We start from the raw sequence: 18,522 nt of genomic DNA on the forward strand, positions 1-18,522 counted from the left end.
CAAAGACATTTTTGTTTTTAAAAAATGATCATAAGGACTTTGTTAGAGTTCTTGTTTTCTCTTGTAATTCAAGATTACTTAAATCTATAAATCTAAGTCTTATCTTTGAGAAGATGATTCTAATGCTCATAAAAAAGTAAAGACAAAGCCTAGTCATATTTAACTATTATATCATTTTTAGCAACATTGTGGAAGTCAGTGTGATTTTTTTGAAATGTAGGACTATATTGTCTTATTGTGCTGCCATCAATTTTCTATTAGTCTTATTGGATTTATCCTAATATAACAGAATTTTTCTTTGAGGTGTTCTGTATGCTCTGTGGTTTTTCAGTGAATATATTTATGCTGTAACTAAATAATTATTTAAAAATAGAATTTCACTAAGTTGATTTTAAGGTAATTTTCCTATGGTTGACATAAACTATTTCTTTAGTGTTTATAGGTTACTTTTGGTATTTATGAAAATGAGCATGCTTCTTTTAGTTTATTAAAATTTAAAACTTAAAATTGAAGCTAAAATTTATTATACTAAGTTAAAACAAAAAGTAATTCATTTTAGTATTACTAGTTAGCATTGCAGTGGGGAAAGTGCTAAGTTATAGATGGTAAATTAGTGCAAAAGAAATTATATTTAAATAGCACATTTGACTTTTATTTTGTTTCATTTCTTTTGTTTTTGAGAGAGTGAGAGAGAGAGACAGGAACATCATCTGTTCCTATATGTGCCCTGACCAGGTATTTAGCACTCCAACCTACTGAGCTATCTGGCCAATGCTTAATTTTTATTGATTTTTAGAGAGCTAGAGAGAGAAAGGGAGAGAGAGAAGGGAGGAGGAAGGGAAGTATCGTTGTTCCATTCAGTCATTATTTTTTGGTTGCTTCCTGTGTGTGCCCTGACCAGGGATCGAACCCTCAACCTTGTTGTTTCAGGATGACACTTAACCTCTGAGCTAACTGGCAAGGGCCACATTTGAGTTATTTCTTTGTTGTTTAGGGAATTACTTGGGAAGCTTATATGTTTCTGCACATATGTAGAAAGAAAGAAAGTTCCTTTTGACAGAAAAAAATTCTGTGCTTAGGATTAGACTTACCATTAATGCTTTGGGTCATATTGCAATTATTATATACTACTTTAAAGCCTTACCTGTCCAATCTGGGTGTCCAGTTAAAAAATAATAGTTGAATTTTATCACACTTATTTCATCAGAATTAATCCTAAGATTAGATTTAATGTCAAAAATAAAACTAAAAAATATTAAAAGATTACAAGAAAGTATGGGTAAAATTTTTATAATCATGAGGTAGGTAGGAAACCATAAAAAAGGGCTCAATAGGCCCTGGCCAGATAGCTCAGTTGGTTGGAGCATCATCCCGAAGCACAGAGGTTGCCAGTTCGATCCTGGTCAGGGCACATACAGGAACAGATCAATGTTCCTATCTCTCTCCTGCTCTCTCCCTCCCTCTCTCTAAAAATCAATAAAATAAACATTTTTTAAAAAGGTTCAGTAGGTTTCATATAAGAGTGTAAAACTTCATTGTGTCATAAAATCAGAGCAAGATTATAAAGCAAACAACCAAGATCACATTATTTATGAATATTTATTGCACAGAAAAAGTTAAAATTCAAAATACATAAAGCGTATTTACGCCCTGGCCAGATGGCTCAGTTGATTAAGCATACCCAAAAGCACAGAGATTGCTGGTTCAATTCGCAGTCGGGGCACATACAGGAACAGATCAATGTTTCTTTCTCTCTCTCGCTTCCTGTCTCCCTAAATATCAATAAGTAAAATTTAAAAAACAGAGTATTTATAAATTAACTATTGAAAAACTGTTAAAACATGGAAAAAAGGCTGTTAAAACAGGAATTAAAAGGAAATAGAAATGACTTGAAAACATATGGAAAGATTATCAGTTTTATTAATAATAATGTATAAATATAAACTACAACCAAAATGAGGTATTTTTAAGGCCATTGGGTTAGCAAAGATTAATAACACTCAGTATTGGTAATGGTTAACAGGCTTCTCATATACTTCCTGTTCCAACTTACATACAAATTCATCTTAAGAACAAACCTCCAGAACCTATCTTGTTCATAGCCAGGGGACTGACTGCCTGTAGTGCTCTCTTTGTCCTCCTTCATTCAGTTACATCAGTTCTTGTGTGCCTGAGCTTAAGATGACTTTCTCAAGAGGTTGAATAGTTCAAATCCCACTGTTACAGGTTCTCCTAGCATGTTTCTCTTTTTCGAAGATGACCACATTTGCAGTTTTACATTTATTTGTTTGAATATCTGATTAATATCTATTTCCCCCACTAAACTGTAAGCTCAGAAGGCCAAGGATTCTGTCTAGTTTTGTCCATTTTTATGCTCCCACAGTCCCTGATAAAGAGTAGATAACATAAGTATGTGTTGTTTGGAAGGACTGGCATCCCTTCTACAAAGAGGGTATCTTGATCTGTAGTCTCCCCTGGAACTTATTTGGGTCTTTTCTTTCTTTTCTTGTTGAGTCTGGTTGAAGGTCAATCTTGTTTATCTTTTCAGAGTACCAGCTCTTGGTTTCATTGATCTTTTGAATTTTTTTTTTAAGACTATTTCATTTACTTCTGTTCTAATCTTTTTATTTCCTTTCTTCTACACACTTTGGGCTTTGCTTGTTCTTTTTCAAATTTCTTTAAAGTGTAAAGTTAGATTATTTATTTGAGATTTTTCTTGTGTTTTTTTTTGTGGTAGGTAATGCTATGAATTTCCTTCTTATGACTGCTTTCTATTTTTCTCATAGATTTTGAGTTGTTGTGTGTTCATTTTCATTGGTTTCAGGGTATCTTTTGATTTCTTCCTTGATCTCATTGTTAACCCATTCATTGTTTAGTAACATGTTATTTAGCTTCCCATGTTTTATGTGTTTTTCAGTTTTATTCTGGTGATTGATTTCTAATTTCATACCATTATGGTCAGAGAATATGTTTGATGTGTTTTCAGTCTTCTTAAATCTGTTGATACTGTTTTGTGTCCTAGCGTGTAATTTATCCTAGAAAATGTCCCATGTGCACTTGAAAAGAATGTATATTCTGCAACTTTGCGGTGAGATCCTCTGATGATATCAATTAAATCCAGCTGATATAGTTTGTCATTAAGGCCACCATTTCCTTGTTGAATTTCTGTCTGGAAGATTTATCCACTTATGTCTATGGGGTATTAAAATCCTCTACTATGATTATATTACTGTCTATCTCTCCTTATATGTTTATCACATTTTGTTTTATATATTAGGTGCTGCTGTGTTTGGTGCATAAATGTTTACAAGGAGTAAATCCTTTTGTTGGATTGCTCCCTTTTTCATTTTGTAGTGTCCTTCCTTTTCTCTTATGATAGCCTTTTTTCAAAGTTTGTTTTGTCAGATATAAGTATTGCTACCACAGCTTTTTTTTTTTTCATTTCCAGTTGAGTGAACTATCTTTTTACATCCCTTTACTTTTTGTTTGTGTATATTTTTCGTTCTAAGATGGATCTTTCGTAGATGGCATACATATGGGCCTTGCTTTCTTACCCATACAGCTACCCTATGTCTTTTGATTTGAGCATTTAAGCCATTAGGTTTAAAGTGATTATTGGTAGGTATGTATTTATTGCCATTTTACTCTTTTAGCTATGTTTCTCTTTCTGTTTGTTTCTTCCTAAAGCAGGCCTTTTAACATTTCCTATAATACGAACTCCTTTAGCTTTTTCTTGTTTGGAAGCTCTTTATTTTCCCTTTGATTTTAAATGATAGCCTTGGTTGAAGGTTCTTGCTTTTCATCACTTCAGATATTTATTTTATTCCAGTTTCTGTTGAGAAATCAGCTCACAGTCTTATGAGAGCTTCCTTGTTGGTAACTAGCTCCTTTTCTCTTGCTGCTTTTTAAAATATTATCTCCTTGTCTTTAACCTTTGTCATTTTAATTATGATATGTCTTAGTGTGTGTATCTATCTCCCTTGGGAATTAAATGGGAAGAGAAAGCTAGAAGTAAACTATACAGGTCAGATTCCTGATTGCTTAGTGTATAACTATGTGTACAATTCATTTATGAATTGGTTCCCAGCGTTTCTATTTCAAGTTTAGAACCAGACCTCTAGTGACAACTAATAAATAATGAAATTCAACCAAGAGTGGGAAAGGATGAAATCGGTAAGAAAACCTTTTCTGCTGCTAATAAGTGTTTTAAAATTTTTAGTGTGGAAAATTTCAAACATATACAGAGACAAACAATGATATAGTAATCTGCATGTACCTCATCCACTTTGCCCTCCCATTTTATTTTTGAAGATTCCACACATCGTCATTTCTTCCCTGGATATTTTACTGTGTATTTCCAAAAGATGAGAACACTTTTAAAATATATAACTATAGAGCCATTATATACTCCCAAGTATTCAAATTTGCAACTTTTTCATAAATGTCATGATTTTTCAGTTTTTTTGACTCAGGGTTAGATACAGTTCAAGCATTGAGATTGGTTAACATCTCTCTGAAGTCTCTTTTACTATAGGTTTCTTCTTTGTCCCTTTTGTTTTCTTGCTTTTATTTGTTTAAGAACCAAAGTTGTTTGTCTTACAGAGTTTTTCGTAGTCTAGATTTTGCTGATAACATATCCATAGTGTAGTTTGACATGTTTCTCTATCCTCTGTATTTCCTATCAATTGGTAGTTGAACATAGAGATGTGTTCAGTTAGGTTTAATCCTCTTTTATTTTTTGGCAAGACTTTTTTCTAAGTAGTATTGTGATCTTCCATCAGGAAGCACACTAATGTGTGGTTGTCTCTCCTTCACTGATATTAATAGCCATGGTATTCAGTGTCTGGCTCCATTAAGAGTTACAAAATTATCTGGAATACTTCTGTAAAGAAAAATTACTTATCTACTGTTTGATAACTCCCAGGTACAGTTTGTACAGAAAAAAAAATGGAAAATTCTTCTTTCTCTTCTTGTGCCAGGTTTCGTAGTGAGTTAGTGGCACTGCCTTATAAGTAGAATCCCTTTCCAAAGTGAACAGCAGGAAGATAGATGAGGTTCTGACATAGCAGGTATAATTGAAATTGTATATCTACTTGGTTAAGTGTAACTGTCAAGCATTAAGTGCCTATAATGGCAATGAATATATTTGGATAAATAAAGGGAAAGTAGAAAATAGACAAATGCTTGATTCTAGAATGTAGTAGAAAGGAATTGTACTTACTTGAAGGATAGGTACATTCATCTTATCTCCATCTTTCTATTTCCTACCCCATTTTTCATTCTGCTGTTAACCTTTTCCTCGACCCCTTACCCCTGAAAGGTAATTAACATCTCATCATCAATGTTCATCATATGTTTACTAAGCATGTACATTATACCAAGACTATTCTCAACCCTAGAATATGGTGGTAAGCTAGGTAGATGCTACCTTACCCTCAAAAATGTATAATCTAGAAGTAAGGCATGAGCAGTGTCCACAAAATGCGTAAGTACTATGGGAGAGCAGGTACACAGTGCTGCAGGAACACAGAGCACATCACCTAGTTTTAGGGTAAGGTTGGTCCTGGAAAAAATTATAAGTTACTTTATTATGACTCTTCAAAACTATTTGGGTAAATTAGATAACAGTAATCTAGATGAACTATGCTGATGGCTTAGGGTTAGGGAAGAATTGATCGATTTAAGTCCTTTACTCAACAGATATCTGAGTATCTGAAAATATTTGGCAAATAGAATTCATAAGCTTTAGTGTTGGGTGTGAAAGTTGAGGGGAAGGAGAAGTTAGGAATAACTCCCAGGTTTCTGTCATAAGCGGCTAGCACAGCGGTTCTCAATCTGTGGGTCGCGAACCCGGCTAGGGTCGAACGACCAAAACACAGGGGTTGCCTAAAGCCATCGGAAAATACATATTTCCTATGGCTTTAGCCGCTGAAAAGCCGCGCTACCGTCTGCAGCAGTGCTATTCAGCTTGAACGCACGCTGTTATGGACGTGCATTCCAAACTGAATGCCTGCGGTCATGCGCAGACGTGATTGCATCATCCGTCCGGGGCCTAAGGGGCTGAGGGGGGGGACGCTCCACAGTGCATAGCCCCGCGGCTGCGCATCCATAGCAGCTCATTACATGTGTCCGGTGCTTGCTGATGTCATCAGTGGGCGGGTGCAGCAAGCGCCGGAGGACAGAAGCCTAGGAGGTGGAGAGGCAAGAGGCAGAGAGCCTGCGAGACAGCCTGCTGGTGTAAAAAAGGATAATAATGTAAAAACAGTACATACACCATACACACAATACTGTGTAAGTGTAAGGTGCTTTGTGTGTAATCATTACACAGTACACAAAGCAGCTTACACTTACACAAAGCACCATACATTTACACAGTGTGAACTACATCGGTCTTATACTATAAGAGACCACTATAAGATGTAGTTCACACTGTTCCCCAATGTTTAATTGTCTCCCATATCTCCCACTATTTTCCCATATTCTGAATGAGGAAACTGCTGAAATCAGCGGTTTCCGGCATTGAATCCGCCTCCTATTGATTTCATTGGGAGTGCAGCGGATTTTGTGGAAGAGAGCTCCCGAGAATCTCGGGTTACCACACAATCCGCCGCAGCCTCCTTTTGATTTCAATAAGAGGTGGAGAAATGACAGTTCCCGACACATTTCTTCCTCTCCTATTCAAGCCAATGGGATGCCGCAGCAGATTCCGCTCAAATATAGAGCATGTTGCTTAATTTTTTCCATGCTAGAACTTTTCCTAGAGCAGAAAAATTCCAAAGGTGGAATCTGCCACCCCCGATAGACTTCTATAGGAGGCAGATCTTTTACACTGCAGAATCCGCACAGCAGATTCCTCAGTGTGAGGCCTCTTTCAGTCTATTGGGGGTGGCGGATTCCACCTTTGGAATTTTTCTGCTCTAGGAAAAGTTCTAGCATGGAAAAAATTAAGCAACATGCTCTATATTTGAGCGGAATCTGCTGCGGCATCCCATTGGCTTGAATAGGAGAGGAAGAAATGTGTCGGAACTGCATTTCTGCTGTACAGGGGATCTCTCTTCTGCAGAATCCACGGGTCTCCCATTGAAGTAAATGAGATGTGGATTCCACCGCAGAAACTGCTGCTTTATAGTGTGAAAGAGCCCTGAAAGATACCATGCTGTGCAGAAACTGCAGTGTATCCTATGACGTAGTTCACACTGTTCTATATAGAAAACTTGCCACTAATCTGGAAAAAACAGATCCATTAATTAAGCAGCTATTTACGGAATGGTAGCCCCAACACACTAGGTAAGGAGGTCCATTAGTAATAAATATTTCTCAATATATAATTAAATATTGTTTTTGTGATCACTATGTTTAAATTATGTTTGATTTGTAGCAATGAGAATACATAATGCATATCAGGTATTTACATTCCGAATCATAACTGAAGCAAAATTACAGTTATGAAGTAGCCACCAAAATTATTTTTTGGTTTGGGGTCACTGCAACATGAGGAACTATATTGCGGGGTCACGGCATTAGAAAGGTTGAGAACCACTGGGCTAGCAGGTAGTGATGCAGGTCAGTGACATCAGTAGATGAAAAGCAGGTTTGAGGGAAAATAATCTAGTTTTGAAAATGTTAACAAAGATATTTAGACATTGAAGTAGAAATGTGAGATAGGCTAGTTGGTTTTAGAATTGAGGGGAAAGGTTAAGAATATAATAATTAAAAGTATGAAAGATTTTTATGTCTTTTGTGATTATAAAGTGAGAAGATGAAGACCACTAAAATCCCAAAGCAGGGGAATAATATTGTTTGAGAAAAGAGGAAATAGTTAACAGTATCCACAGTCAATCATAAGGGCCAAAAAATCTCCACTGGGTTTTAAAAAAAGAAGTATGTATATAATGCTAATCATGGCAAAAACAATTTCATTGACTTTCCTCCTTACCTTATCATATTGGAGTGAGTTGGGGGTTTAAATGAAAGATTAGAAAGCAGAAGAGAACAATTTTAGCTAACTCAAAAAGTCTGGGTGTGAACTGTTCGAGAGAGAAATGACTGTTAGCTGATGCAGAGTACAGGTTTGAAAGAAAATTTGAAGGTTGTTTGATAAGATAGAAGAGATGAGCATGTTTGAATTGTGATAGAAAGGAATTGGGACAGAAAAAGGTTGAAGATCCAAAAGAACAGAGAGAAATGGGGAGAGCGGATCCAGAGCACACGTGGAGGGTGGGCGTTAGGTAGGAGAAGGTGCCTCTGCTGCAGCAGCAGGGAAGAAGACAGAGCCAGGTAATTCTGTCAGTTTGGTAGCAAGAAGTTGAGGGAGTTTTTCTGATGACTTTTATTTCTCTGTAAATTAGAAGGTGAAATTATTTGTGGTAAAGGAAGGAAAAGAGCCACAATTTTATACAAAAGTAGGCCTGTCTAAAATAGCCACTATGGCCTGCCCAGTGGTGGCACAGTGGATAGAGTGTTGACCTGGAATGCAAGGTTCCCGGTTCAAAACCCCGAGGTTGCCAGTCATAGGCTTGAGTGTGGGAATATTGGCTTAGGGTGGGATTGTGTCGGTCCCAAGGTCACTGGCTTCAGCAAGGGGTCACTGGCTCGGCTTGAGCCCCTCAGCCGAGGCACCTATGAGAAGTGATCAATGAAAACCTAAAAGTGACGCAACTACAAGTTGATGCTTCTCATATCTCTCCTCCCTCTCTCTCTCTCTCTCTCCACCCTCTCTCTCTCTCTCTCTCAAAAATAATAAAAATAAAATAACCACTATGAAGAAAGATAGGAAAGTTAACTAGGGATACACAAGGATTACAGGTGCAATATTAAAGGCCTAGGTGTATAGGTGACCATCATGTTATATGGGCAGCATGCTGGAGAATTGTATGATTTTTCTCATGTGGTAAAATTCCTCAAAGGCCCTGGCCAGTTGGCTCAGTGGTAGAGCGTCGGCCTGGCGTGTGGGGGACCCGAGTTCGATTCCCGGCCAGGGCACATAGGAGAAGCGCCCATTTGCTTCTCCACCCCCCCCCCTCCTTCCTCTCTGTCTCTCTCTTCCCCTCCCGCAGCCAAGGCTCCATTGGAGCAAAGATGGCCCGGGCGCTGGGGATGGCTCCTTGGCCTCTGCCCCAGGCGCTAGAGTGGCTCTGGCCGTGGCAGAGCGACGCCCCGGAGGGGCAGAGCATCGCCCCCTGGTGGGCAGAGCGTCGCCCCTGGTGGGCGTACCGGGTGGATCCCGGTCGGGCACATGCGGGAGTCTGACTGTCTCTCCCTGTTTCCAGCTTCAGAAAAATACAAAAAAAAAAAAAATCCTCAAATATGTCTCAGAATTCATATCGAAGTGTAGAGAAAACACATAATTGGATTCATCTATAATTGCAGTATTTCCCAGCAGGTGAGATGGAATAACTGTGAAGCAAAACTTTGAAAACTAGCAAGAGAATTATGGAAGTGATAAACCACAAGAAATCCAAATTGGAATATATAGAGAGATTCATGCACTGGTTACTCCAGTCATTTCAAAGAGGCTTTCTTGGGAAAGATTAAAGGAGATTGATAAATGAAGAGGCTGTCAGAGATACAACAGGATAAGTAAATTATTCATAGATAAGCATTATTCAGAGGTGGTACATTTTCATGTAATGCAAAATGGTCCAGAATATGGCCATGGATGTCAATGGCTAAAATGGAGTAGAGGAGAAAAATCATTGACGAAGAAATCAGAGAACTGAGAGGCTAGGGTTTTGAATGGGTCATGTGCAAGATGTTAAACTTACTCAGTGATTGCAGTAATTGAAGTTAACCCTTTGAGTAGTATGTACATTCATGTACATGGTCATGTATTCTGCCCATCCAGAGTACGATCGTACATGTGTAAGGCAACACTAAAAAAAGGCAAATGTATGTACTTGGCCCTGGCTGGTTGGCTCAGCGGTAGAGCGTCGGCCTGGCATGCGGGGGACCCGGGTTCGATTCCCGGCCAGGGCACATAGGAGAAGCGCCCATTTGCTTCTCCACCCCCACCCCCTCCTTCCTCTCTGTCTCTCTCTTCCCCTCCCGCAGCCAAGGCTCCATTGGAGCAAAGATGGCCCGGGCGCTGGGGATGGCTCTTTGGCCTCTGCCCCAGGCGCTAGAGTGGCTCTGGTCGCGGCAGAGCGTCGCCCCTGGTGGGCGTGCTGGGTTGATCCCTGTCGGGCGCATGCGGGAGTCTGTCTGACTGTCTCTCCCCTTTCCAGCTTCAGAAAAATACAAAAAAAAAAAAAAAGGCAAATGTATGTTCTTCTTGTTTCCATAAATTGGTTATCAAACATGATTTTAAATTAATAAAACTATAACTGGAACTAGTTTCATTTTTTGGGAAAAAAACTCACTCCAGAGGGTCAGTGAGCATGAAAAAGACTCTCTACTCAAAGGATTAAAGAAAGTTAGTAACCCTTGAACCAAAGTCTTTAATGATTGAGGATAGTGATTGGGACATTAGTAGATGATAACACTGGAGAAGGGGAAAGGTAGATTATAACACAAAATTTGAAACTATTACAACAAAGTGGAGGAGTAATGGTTTCAAAGTGGTATGTAAGAGTGAGGAAAACAGGCTTGTGCTACCCCTGAGTCCGAAGTATGTGCAGTGTGGGAAAGAGAGCTATAGGGGAAGTGGTGTCCTATGAGAGCGAGGTTTCAGTTCAGGCCAGGAGTAAAAGGAGCATTAAGTAAAAAGCTGAAGATGTGGGGGTATCTATGAAGCGTGGAACCTAAATTCCACAAGTAAAGTTAGAAAGGAAAGAGAGCAATGAGAAGTAGGGTCTCACACATTTTAGGGCTGAGAGTCAGGAATGATAAAGAACTTACCGTATTTTTTGCTCCATAAGATGCACCTGACCATAAGACACACCTAAGGTTTTAAGGAGGAAAATAAGAAAAAAAATATTCTGAACCAAATGGTGTGTTAAAATATTTAATAAAATAACGTATTTTTTGCTCCATAAGACGCATGGGCATTTTTCTCTCCACTTTGGGGGGGGGGGGTGCATCTTATGGAGCAAAAAGTACAGTATATCTTTGGACAGTGAGTAAGGCCGATTCAAGGAATATGCATCATGACTGATTTTAATAGGTTTTGAAGTTGTGAGAGTTAATTACACTCACGTTTTTTCAGAATTTAGTCATGAGTTGGGCAGGAAATGCTTTTTATGAAGTTACCAATTCTTGTGGTAAAGAAACATCTTTCTTTCTGAAAGATACTGGCTAAGGTCTAGCCATAATAAAGGGGCCCGGGAAACATTCTCAAGGCCCAAGTTCTAGACTTACAGTGAATGTGGGCACGGAAATGTTCTTTTGATGTCTCCATTTAATAAAGGCATCTGGATTTCTAGCTGGGGGGGGGGGGGAGTGTCCCACAATTAAGGAACTGTACAGGGAAATACTAAGACTGAAGCTTAAAGATTTCATGTCCACACTGAGGTCAATGTCAGGAACAGCTTATTGTGGAAATAGGGTTTTGGTTTGTTTGTTTGTTTGTTTGTTGACAGAGGGACAGAGACAGGTAGGGAGAGAGATGAGAAGCATCAGTTCTTCGTTGCAGCTCCTTATTTGTTCAGTGATTGCTTTCTCTTATGTGCCTTGACGGGGGTGCTACAGCAGAGCAAGTGACATTTAGGCTCAAGCCAGCGACCACAGGATCATGTCTATGATCCCACGCCCAAGCCAGCTACCCCGCGCTCAAGCTGGTGAGCCTGTGCTCAAGCGGGATGAGCCCGTGTTCAAGCCAGGGACCTCTGGGTTTGGAACCCGAGTCCTCCACATCCAAGTCCGACACTCTATCCACTGTGCTACTGCCTGGTCAGGCTAGTTTCTCTTTTGTTTCATGTAGTGTATTATCTGTTGCTGCTTAACACATTTAGGAGCTTAAAACAACAGACTTTAGCAGCTTATACAAAAAAAAAAAAAAACATTTAGTTTCTGTAGCTGAGTCCCTCTTGACGGTCTCTCACAAGGATGCAATCAAGATGTTGGCTAGGGCTACAGTCATCTCCAGTTTTGACTAGGGGAAGTTCTGCTTCTCAGCTTACTCATATGGTTTTTGGTAGGCCTCATGTCCTTACTGGCTGTTGGCCAGAGATGCCAGTTTCTTGCCACCTGGGCCTTTCCAAAGGGCACTTCATAACATTGTAGCTGGCTTCACTCAGAACAAAAGAGGGTGCTCAAGATGGAAGCCAGTCCTTGTTATATTATTCTAGAAGTGATTTCTCATCCCCTTTGCAGCATACTGTCACTAGAAGCCAGTCATTAAATCTAGCTCATTCTCAAAAGGAGAGGATAGAGGGCATGAATACCAAGAGACAAGGGTCATTAGTGGGTGTGTTAGAGCCTGCCTACACAAACAGTAAAAATAAAAATGGTGTGTTCACTTCAGGATAAGGAGTCATTCCCCTTCTACTGAAGACCAAGGCAGGCCTCATCCTGGAATCAGAATAAGCTTTTTATATCCAGGCCTCTGTCCCTCTCTCTTTCTCTCCTCCCTCTCTCTCTTTCTCTCTCTTTCTGGGACCAGAATAAGCATTTTATATCCAGGCTTCTCTCCCTCTCTCTCTTTCCTTCCCTCTCTCTCTCTTTCTCTCTCCCTCTCTCCACACACACACACACACACACATGTTCTTTCTGACCTTTGCTTATGCTTCTGCCTGGGCTGCCCTGTGACTAATCCTTCTTTTTGTTGGCTAAACTCTCCATAGTTCAAATCTAAAGTCAGGTAACACTTTTTCTAGGAAGCCCTCCCTGTACTCCCAAGACTGAGTATATGCCCTTCCTTTATGTTCACATGCCCTCTGTCAAAGCATTTACCACTGTGCGTTTACATGTTGACCTCCACCTCAAGACTTTCTGTGCAGTAAAGGTGGAACTGTTTTCAGTTAGATTCCTCGTGACTAACAGTATACCTTGAAAGTAGTAGAAGCTCAGTAAATATTGCTATGTGGTTGTATATGAATTGAACAATCATTTTAAAAGCACCCAGTGGCTGGTGGCAGTGAGAAGAAATGCAGGATGAGTCTGTCTCTGCTGCGCTTTCTCCCTGCTCTGAGGAGTGCTAACTAACTACTCCAAATAGAGATGTATCCCTAGACTCTAGGGCCTAGAGAACCAATCAGTATAAAGCATCCAAACCTACAAAGAGAGTAGAGACTAGAAAGGGTAGACCCTCAGGGACTCTGTACTAGTATTTTTACTCCAACTCTAGATTTCCCTATGTGAGTGAACATAATTGGGTCTTCATGCTTTTATATGTGGAGACATTAAAAAGACTTCTCCGCCCTGGCCGGTTGGCTCAGTGGTGGAGCATTGGCCTGGCGTGCAGGAGTCCCAGGTTCGATTCCTGGCCAGGGCACACAGGAGAAGCGCCCATCTGCTTCTTCACCCCTCCCCCTCTCCTTCCTCTCTGTCTCTCTCTTCCCCTCCCGCAGCCAAGGCTCCATTGGAGCAAGGTTGGCCCAGGCACTGAGGATGGCTCTATGGCCTCTGCCTCAGGCGCTAGAATGGCTCTGGTTGCAACAGAGCAATGCCCCGGATGGGCAGAGCATCGCCCCCCTGGTGGGCATGCCGGGTGGATCCCGGTTGGGCACATGCGGGAGTCTGTCTGACTGCCTCCCTGTTTCCAACTTCAGAAAAATACCAAAAAAGAAAAAAAAAAGACTTCTCAAGTTGGCACTTCTTAAAATAATCTTGATTAAGGAAAGATTAGCATACAATAAAATATATCCATTTTAAGCATACAATTAAATGAGTTTTACATTTACAATGTTTTAAAACTTTTACAATTAAATTTGCAAAGTAATTTTCTCTTTAAAATGTTATTGTGAATGATAGTAAAATATGCTTTTATAGACTGGACAGAAAAAAAATAACCTTGGCTTGTAATTTGACTTCTATGGAAATTCTCAGCAGTGTTTTTAAAAATGAGCTTTATAAAAGTATTATCTATTTAAGGACTTGTTATAACAAATTCAGAAATCTCTGTAAGAGTATCTAATTGTCAGATTATTAGTATTTAATATTAGTACTTCAGTGCTGACTAATCAGTTAGGAATGCTTGTTAACAATATTCTATATTGTCTACCAGCGGAAGTTAGCAGATGAACAGTAAAGATTGCTGGCTAACAAGGAAGGTTTTTTGTTTGTTTGTTTTTTGAGAGAGGCAGAGAGAGAGAGACAGGAACATGGAGCTGCTCCTGTGTGTACTGTGACCAGAAATCCAACCAGCAACCTCTGGCTCTAGAAGGACTCCCAGCCAACTGGCCAGGGTTTATTTTCAGAGGGACGGAGAGAGGAAGAGAGAGAGGGGAGAGGAAAGAGAAACATTCATTTGTTGTTCCACTCAGTTGTGCACTCATTGGCTGCTTCCCATGTGTGCCCTGACCGGGAATTGAACCCCCAACCTTGTTGTTTTGGGACAACAGTCTTAACTGACTGAGCTAACTGACCAGGGCCTAATAGGGAAGTTTTAAATGTGTCATAAATTACAAGATCTGTTGATTCCAAACTTTAGGGCAATGGGTTACGTTCAGAGATACTGATTCGTTCTGAACCATTGTGCAGCCGCTGTCTGGGACTGATGCTCTGCCCATCTGGGGCCATGCTCGCAACCGAGCTGTTTTTAGTACCTGGGGCTGCCACTTGGACCACAACTAGCTATCCTCAGTGGCCCTGCTGACACTTGAACCAACTGAGCCATAGCCTGTGGGAGAGGAAAAGGGAGAGGAGCAAATGGTTTCTTCTCCTATGTGCCCTGACTGGGAGTCAAACCTGGGATGTTCATACACTAGGCCAATGCTCTATCCACTGAGCAAACCAGCCAGGGCCAAAAGCGACATTAAAACGACACATGAGATACTTAATTTTTTAAGTAAGAGGAGAAGAGATAGTGAGACAGACTCCCACATACAACCTGACCATGATCCACCTGGCAACCCCTGTCTGAGGCCAATGTTCTGCCCATCTGGGGCCCTCATAACCAAGCTATTTTTAGCACCTGAAGCAGAGGCTCCACAGAGCCATCCTTAGCGCCCAGGTCAACATACTAAAATCAAGCAAGCCATGACTGCAGGAGGAGAGGAGAAAGAAAGAGAGAAGTAGGAGTGGGAAGAAGCAGGTGGTCGCTTCTCCTGTGTGCCCTGACAGAGAATAGAACCTGAGTTACTTAATTAAATGAATGTAACCTTTATCTCCTGCTGTATACCTTGTATCCTTTTCACTGTAAACTGGAATACTCCATACTCTCCTTAACCCCAAAGTTCAAGGCCTATCTTAAATGTTACATTTTATGCAGGCTTTAATAGTTTCTAAGCAGGTAGTTGTTTCTTCCACTTCCCCCTCTGAATTTTATATATTCTTCTATGATAGTGCTTATATCACACTGCAGTTACTTATTTTTTCATGTCTTTCGCAAAAAGAAGTTTCAGGCCCTGGCTAGTTGGCTCAGTGGTAGAGTGTTGGCCTGGAGTGTGGATGTCCCAGGCTCAATTCTCGGTCAGGGCACACATAAGAAGCAACCATCTGCCTCTCCACCCCTCCCCTTCTCTTTCTCTCTCTCTCTCTCTCTCTTTCTCTCTCTCTCTCTCTCTCTCTCTCTCTCTCTCTCTCTCTCCCCCTCTCTCCTGCAGCCATGGCTTGATTGGTTCAAACGCATCGGCCCAGGCGCTGAGTATGTCTCTGTGGAGCCTCAGCCTAAGGCACTAAAAATAGCTCAGTTGGGAGCATGGCCCCAGATGGGCAGAGGATAGGCCCCAGATGTGGGTTGCCAAGTGTATCCCAGTTGGAGCACAGGCAGGAGTCTTATCTCTCCTCCTCTCGGTTGGAAAAGAAAAAAAAAATTTTTTTCAAGTTCTCCTACTGTGAGCTCCCAGAGAACTGGACTATACTGAATTCAGTCAGTTTTGCATTAATTTAGAGCAGTTCATCAATCAATGGAGCTCTCTATTGATCCATTTATATGTAACTGAATGTAATTGCATGTCTTTGGATCTATGAAAAAGTAATTTCACAGGATTTCTTCAGTGTTTGGTTACTTCTGTAATGTAGTTTAACTGGCTTTTGCAACAGATCTCCTTTTCTTCAGTTTTTCTCAAAACTTTACTTAATAGGCCCTGGCCGGTTGGCTCAGTGGTAGAGCGTCGGCCTAGCGTGCGGAGGACCCGGGTTCGATTCCCGGCCAGGGCACACAGGAGAAGCGCCCATTTCCTCTCTGTCTCTCTCTTCCCCTCCCGCAGCCAAGGCTCCATTGGAGCAAAGATGGCCCGGGCGCTGGGGATGGCTCCTTTGCCTCTGCCTCAGGCGCTAGAGTGGCTCTGGTCGCAATATGGCGACGCCCAAGATGGGCAGAGCATCGCCTCCTGGTGGGCAGAGCGTCGCCCCTGCTGGGCGTGCTGGGTGGATCCCGGTCGGGCGCATGCGGGAGTCTGTCTGACTGTCTCTCCCCGTTTCCAGCTTCAGAAAAATGAAAAAAAAAAAAAAAAAAACTTAATAAATTTGTAGGTAAAAAAATTATTTTGAGCAGTTATAGTGTTTACACTTTTAATGGTATATTTAGCTGTCTACCCTAAAGAGTGCCTTAACATGAAGCTAGCTGTAGTTGTCTACAATCTAAATTACACTATCTATAATTTGCTTAACTTCTAGGGTTCGACAATACGAATGGATCATGAGACAGCCAGTGTTTTAAGTTCTAGTAGCACACATTCTGCTCCTCGAAGGCTGACAAGTCATCTGGGAACCAAGGTAACAAGATTATAAACCTGGTCACTAATACAATGGGTACTTCTCTAGTATCTGTAGATAAGTCACTAAAAACATTTTCTTCATCTTTTACATAGAGGAGAATTTTGATTCCATTATCATAGTCTCTTAAAGAAATGATATCTTCTTATACAAAGAAGCAAAGACAAAGGGAAAATAAGTATTATTAAAAGGGCCAAATTAGCTAGTTATTTTTTTCTTTTTTCAGCCATAGAAACTTCTCTGCAGTGACCCTAAGCTCCAGCCTCACTGGCTTACTTGCTGAGCTCTCTCTCCTGTGACTTGCTGCCTCCATGCTTTGCCTGCACACATCTCCCTGCATGTCACCTCACCACGGCTGTCAAACCTTAGCCGCCTTCGGAACTCTTCTGTCTTTTCTTCTTACACAACCATTTCTGAGTCCCATGGTCCTCTTGTTTCCTCACTTGGTCTTTCTACCTCCTTTGAATCACCAATTTTCATGAAGCTCTTTTGGAAAACAGGAACTGTTTTCTGTGTATTGTTTGCTGCACCTAGCATAGAGCCTGCAAAATATTTGAGTAGATGGGAAAATTATTGAAATTCAGTGTTATCCAGTGCTGGTAAGTCAGCTTTCTTAGGGTCTCTCAGATGTTTATAAATATCTTAGAACTTGGGTATAGCATGTTCGAAAAGAAATTTTTTTTATTGTTTTAAAGCCAGAAACTTTAATATTATATTGACAAAGAATGAAATTCTGATATTACCAAACAATATTTTTTCATTATTTCTAAATATAAGGTCTACCGGAAAGTTCTGTCCGTTTCTATCACAAGTTTCGACATGTAAGCACGTTTATTTGGCGCATGTGTGCCTCTCTATTTTTATCACTTAATGTATACATACTGACGTAGCAAACTAACTAAAACAAAGTTGATTCACATTAGTCTTATGTGTGAAGTGATAGTGTACCCATAGCTACTGATAAAGTTCATTTACGCCACTGTAATTTTTACGAATTTCAACAAGGAAGAAATGCTACAGAAGCATGTCTGTCGCATCCACCATATTCCCCGGACTTAGCACCCTCCGACTATCACTTGTTTTTGTCTTTACAAAATTTTTTGAAGGGCAAAAAATTCAAAAATGAAGAAGATATCAAACAAGCACTGGTTCAATTTTTTGCATCAAAATATAAAACATTTTTTAAAAATGAGATATACAAATTGCCCTCACACTGGCAAGAAATCATTAATAATAATGGCAATTATATTATTTAATAAAGTTTATTGACGGTAAGAAAAATTTGTATTTTGTTTTATTCCAAAAATGGACAGAACTTTCTGGTAGACCTTTAATTCCATTAACTGTTTTCATAGCATACTTTATATACTCTTTATTTTAATAATATAATGGCTCTTAGGAACAGCATTACTGAAATACCTAATGTTGATTTAAAAAATAATTTTTAGACTAGTCCATGCTATTGTTAATATAAGACATAATTCTTTTAATAACTCACATTAGCCAGTTCTTAGGATCACTGGAATGCTAGTAACTGTGCTAAAAGTTGTATGTATATGATCTGTTATCTTCTCAAAAACCCTGTGAGATATTCTTGTTTCTCTTTTTTAAATGAGAAAACTAATACAAAAAGATTCAGGCAGCTATGTGATTAAATTGAAATTCATCCCCAGATCTATCCAACATCAATACATAATTTTTACTATAAAGAAAGTCTCTAATATTCAACATTACTGTTGTGTGAACACTGGCAGCAAGAATACCTTT

At 40.0% G+C, this 18,522-nt stretch overlaps 1 protein-coding gene across 11 annotated transcripts in view; it reads left to right on the forward strand.

Annotated features, from left to right (window-relative positions):
• Positions 1 to 18,522, forward strand: part of APC (APC regulator of WNT signaling pathway) — a 150,292-nt gene that overhangs the window by 104,362 nt on the left and 27,408 nt on the right. For all 11 annotated transcript variants that reach the window (XM_066382007.1, XM_066382010.1, XM_066382013.1 and 8 more), the window contains one exon: positions 16,657 to 16,755. In XM_066382007.1, the coding sequence (XP_066238104.1) occupies positions 16,657 to 16,755 (99 nt within the window). The remainder of the gene's footprint in view (positions 1 to 16,656; positions 16,756 to 18,522) is intronic.

The sequence above is a fragment of the Saccopteryx leptura genome, chromosome 4, assembly GCF_036850995.1.
Source record: "Saccopteryx leptura isolate mSacLep1 chromosome 4, mSacLep1_pri_phased_curated, whole genome shotgun sequence".
NCBI classification, from domain to species: domain Eukaryota; kingdom Metazoa; phylum Chordata; class Mammalia; order Chiroptera; family Emballonuridae; genus Saccopteryx; species Saccopteryx leptura.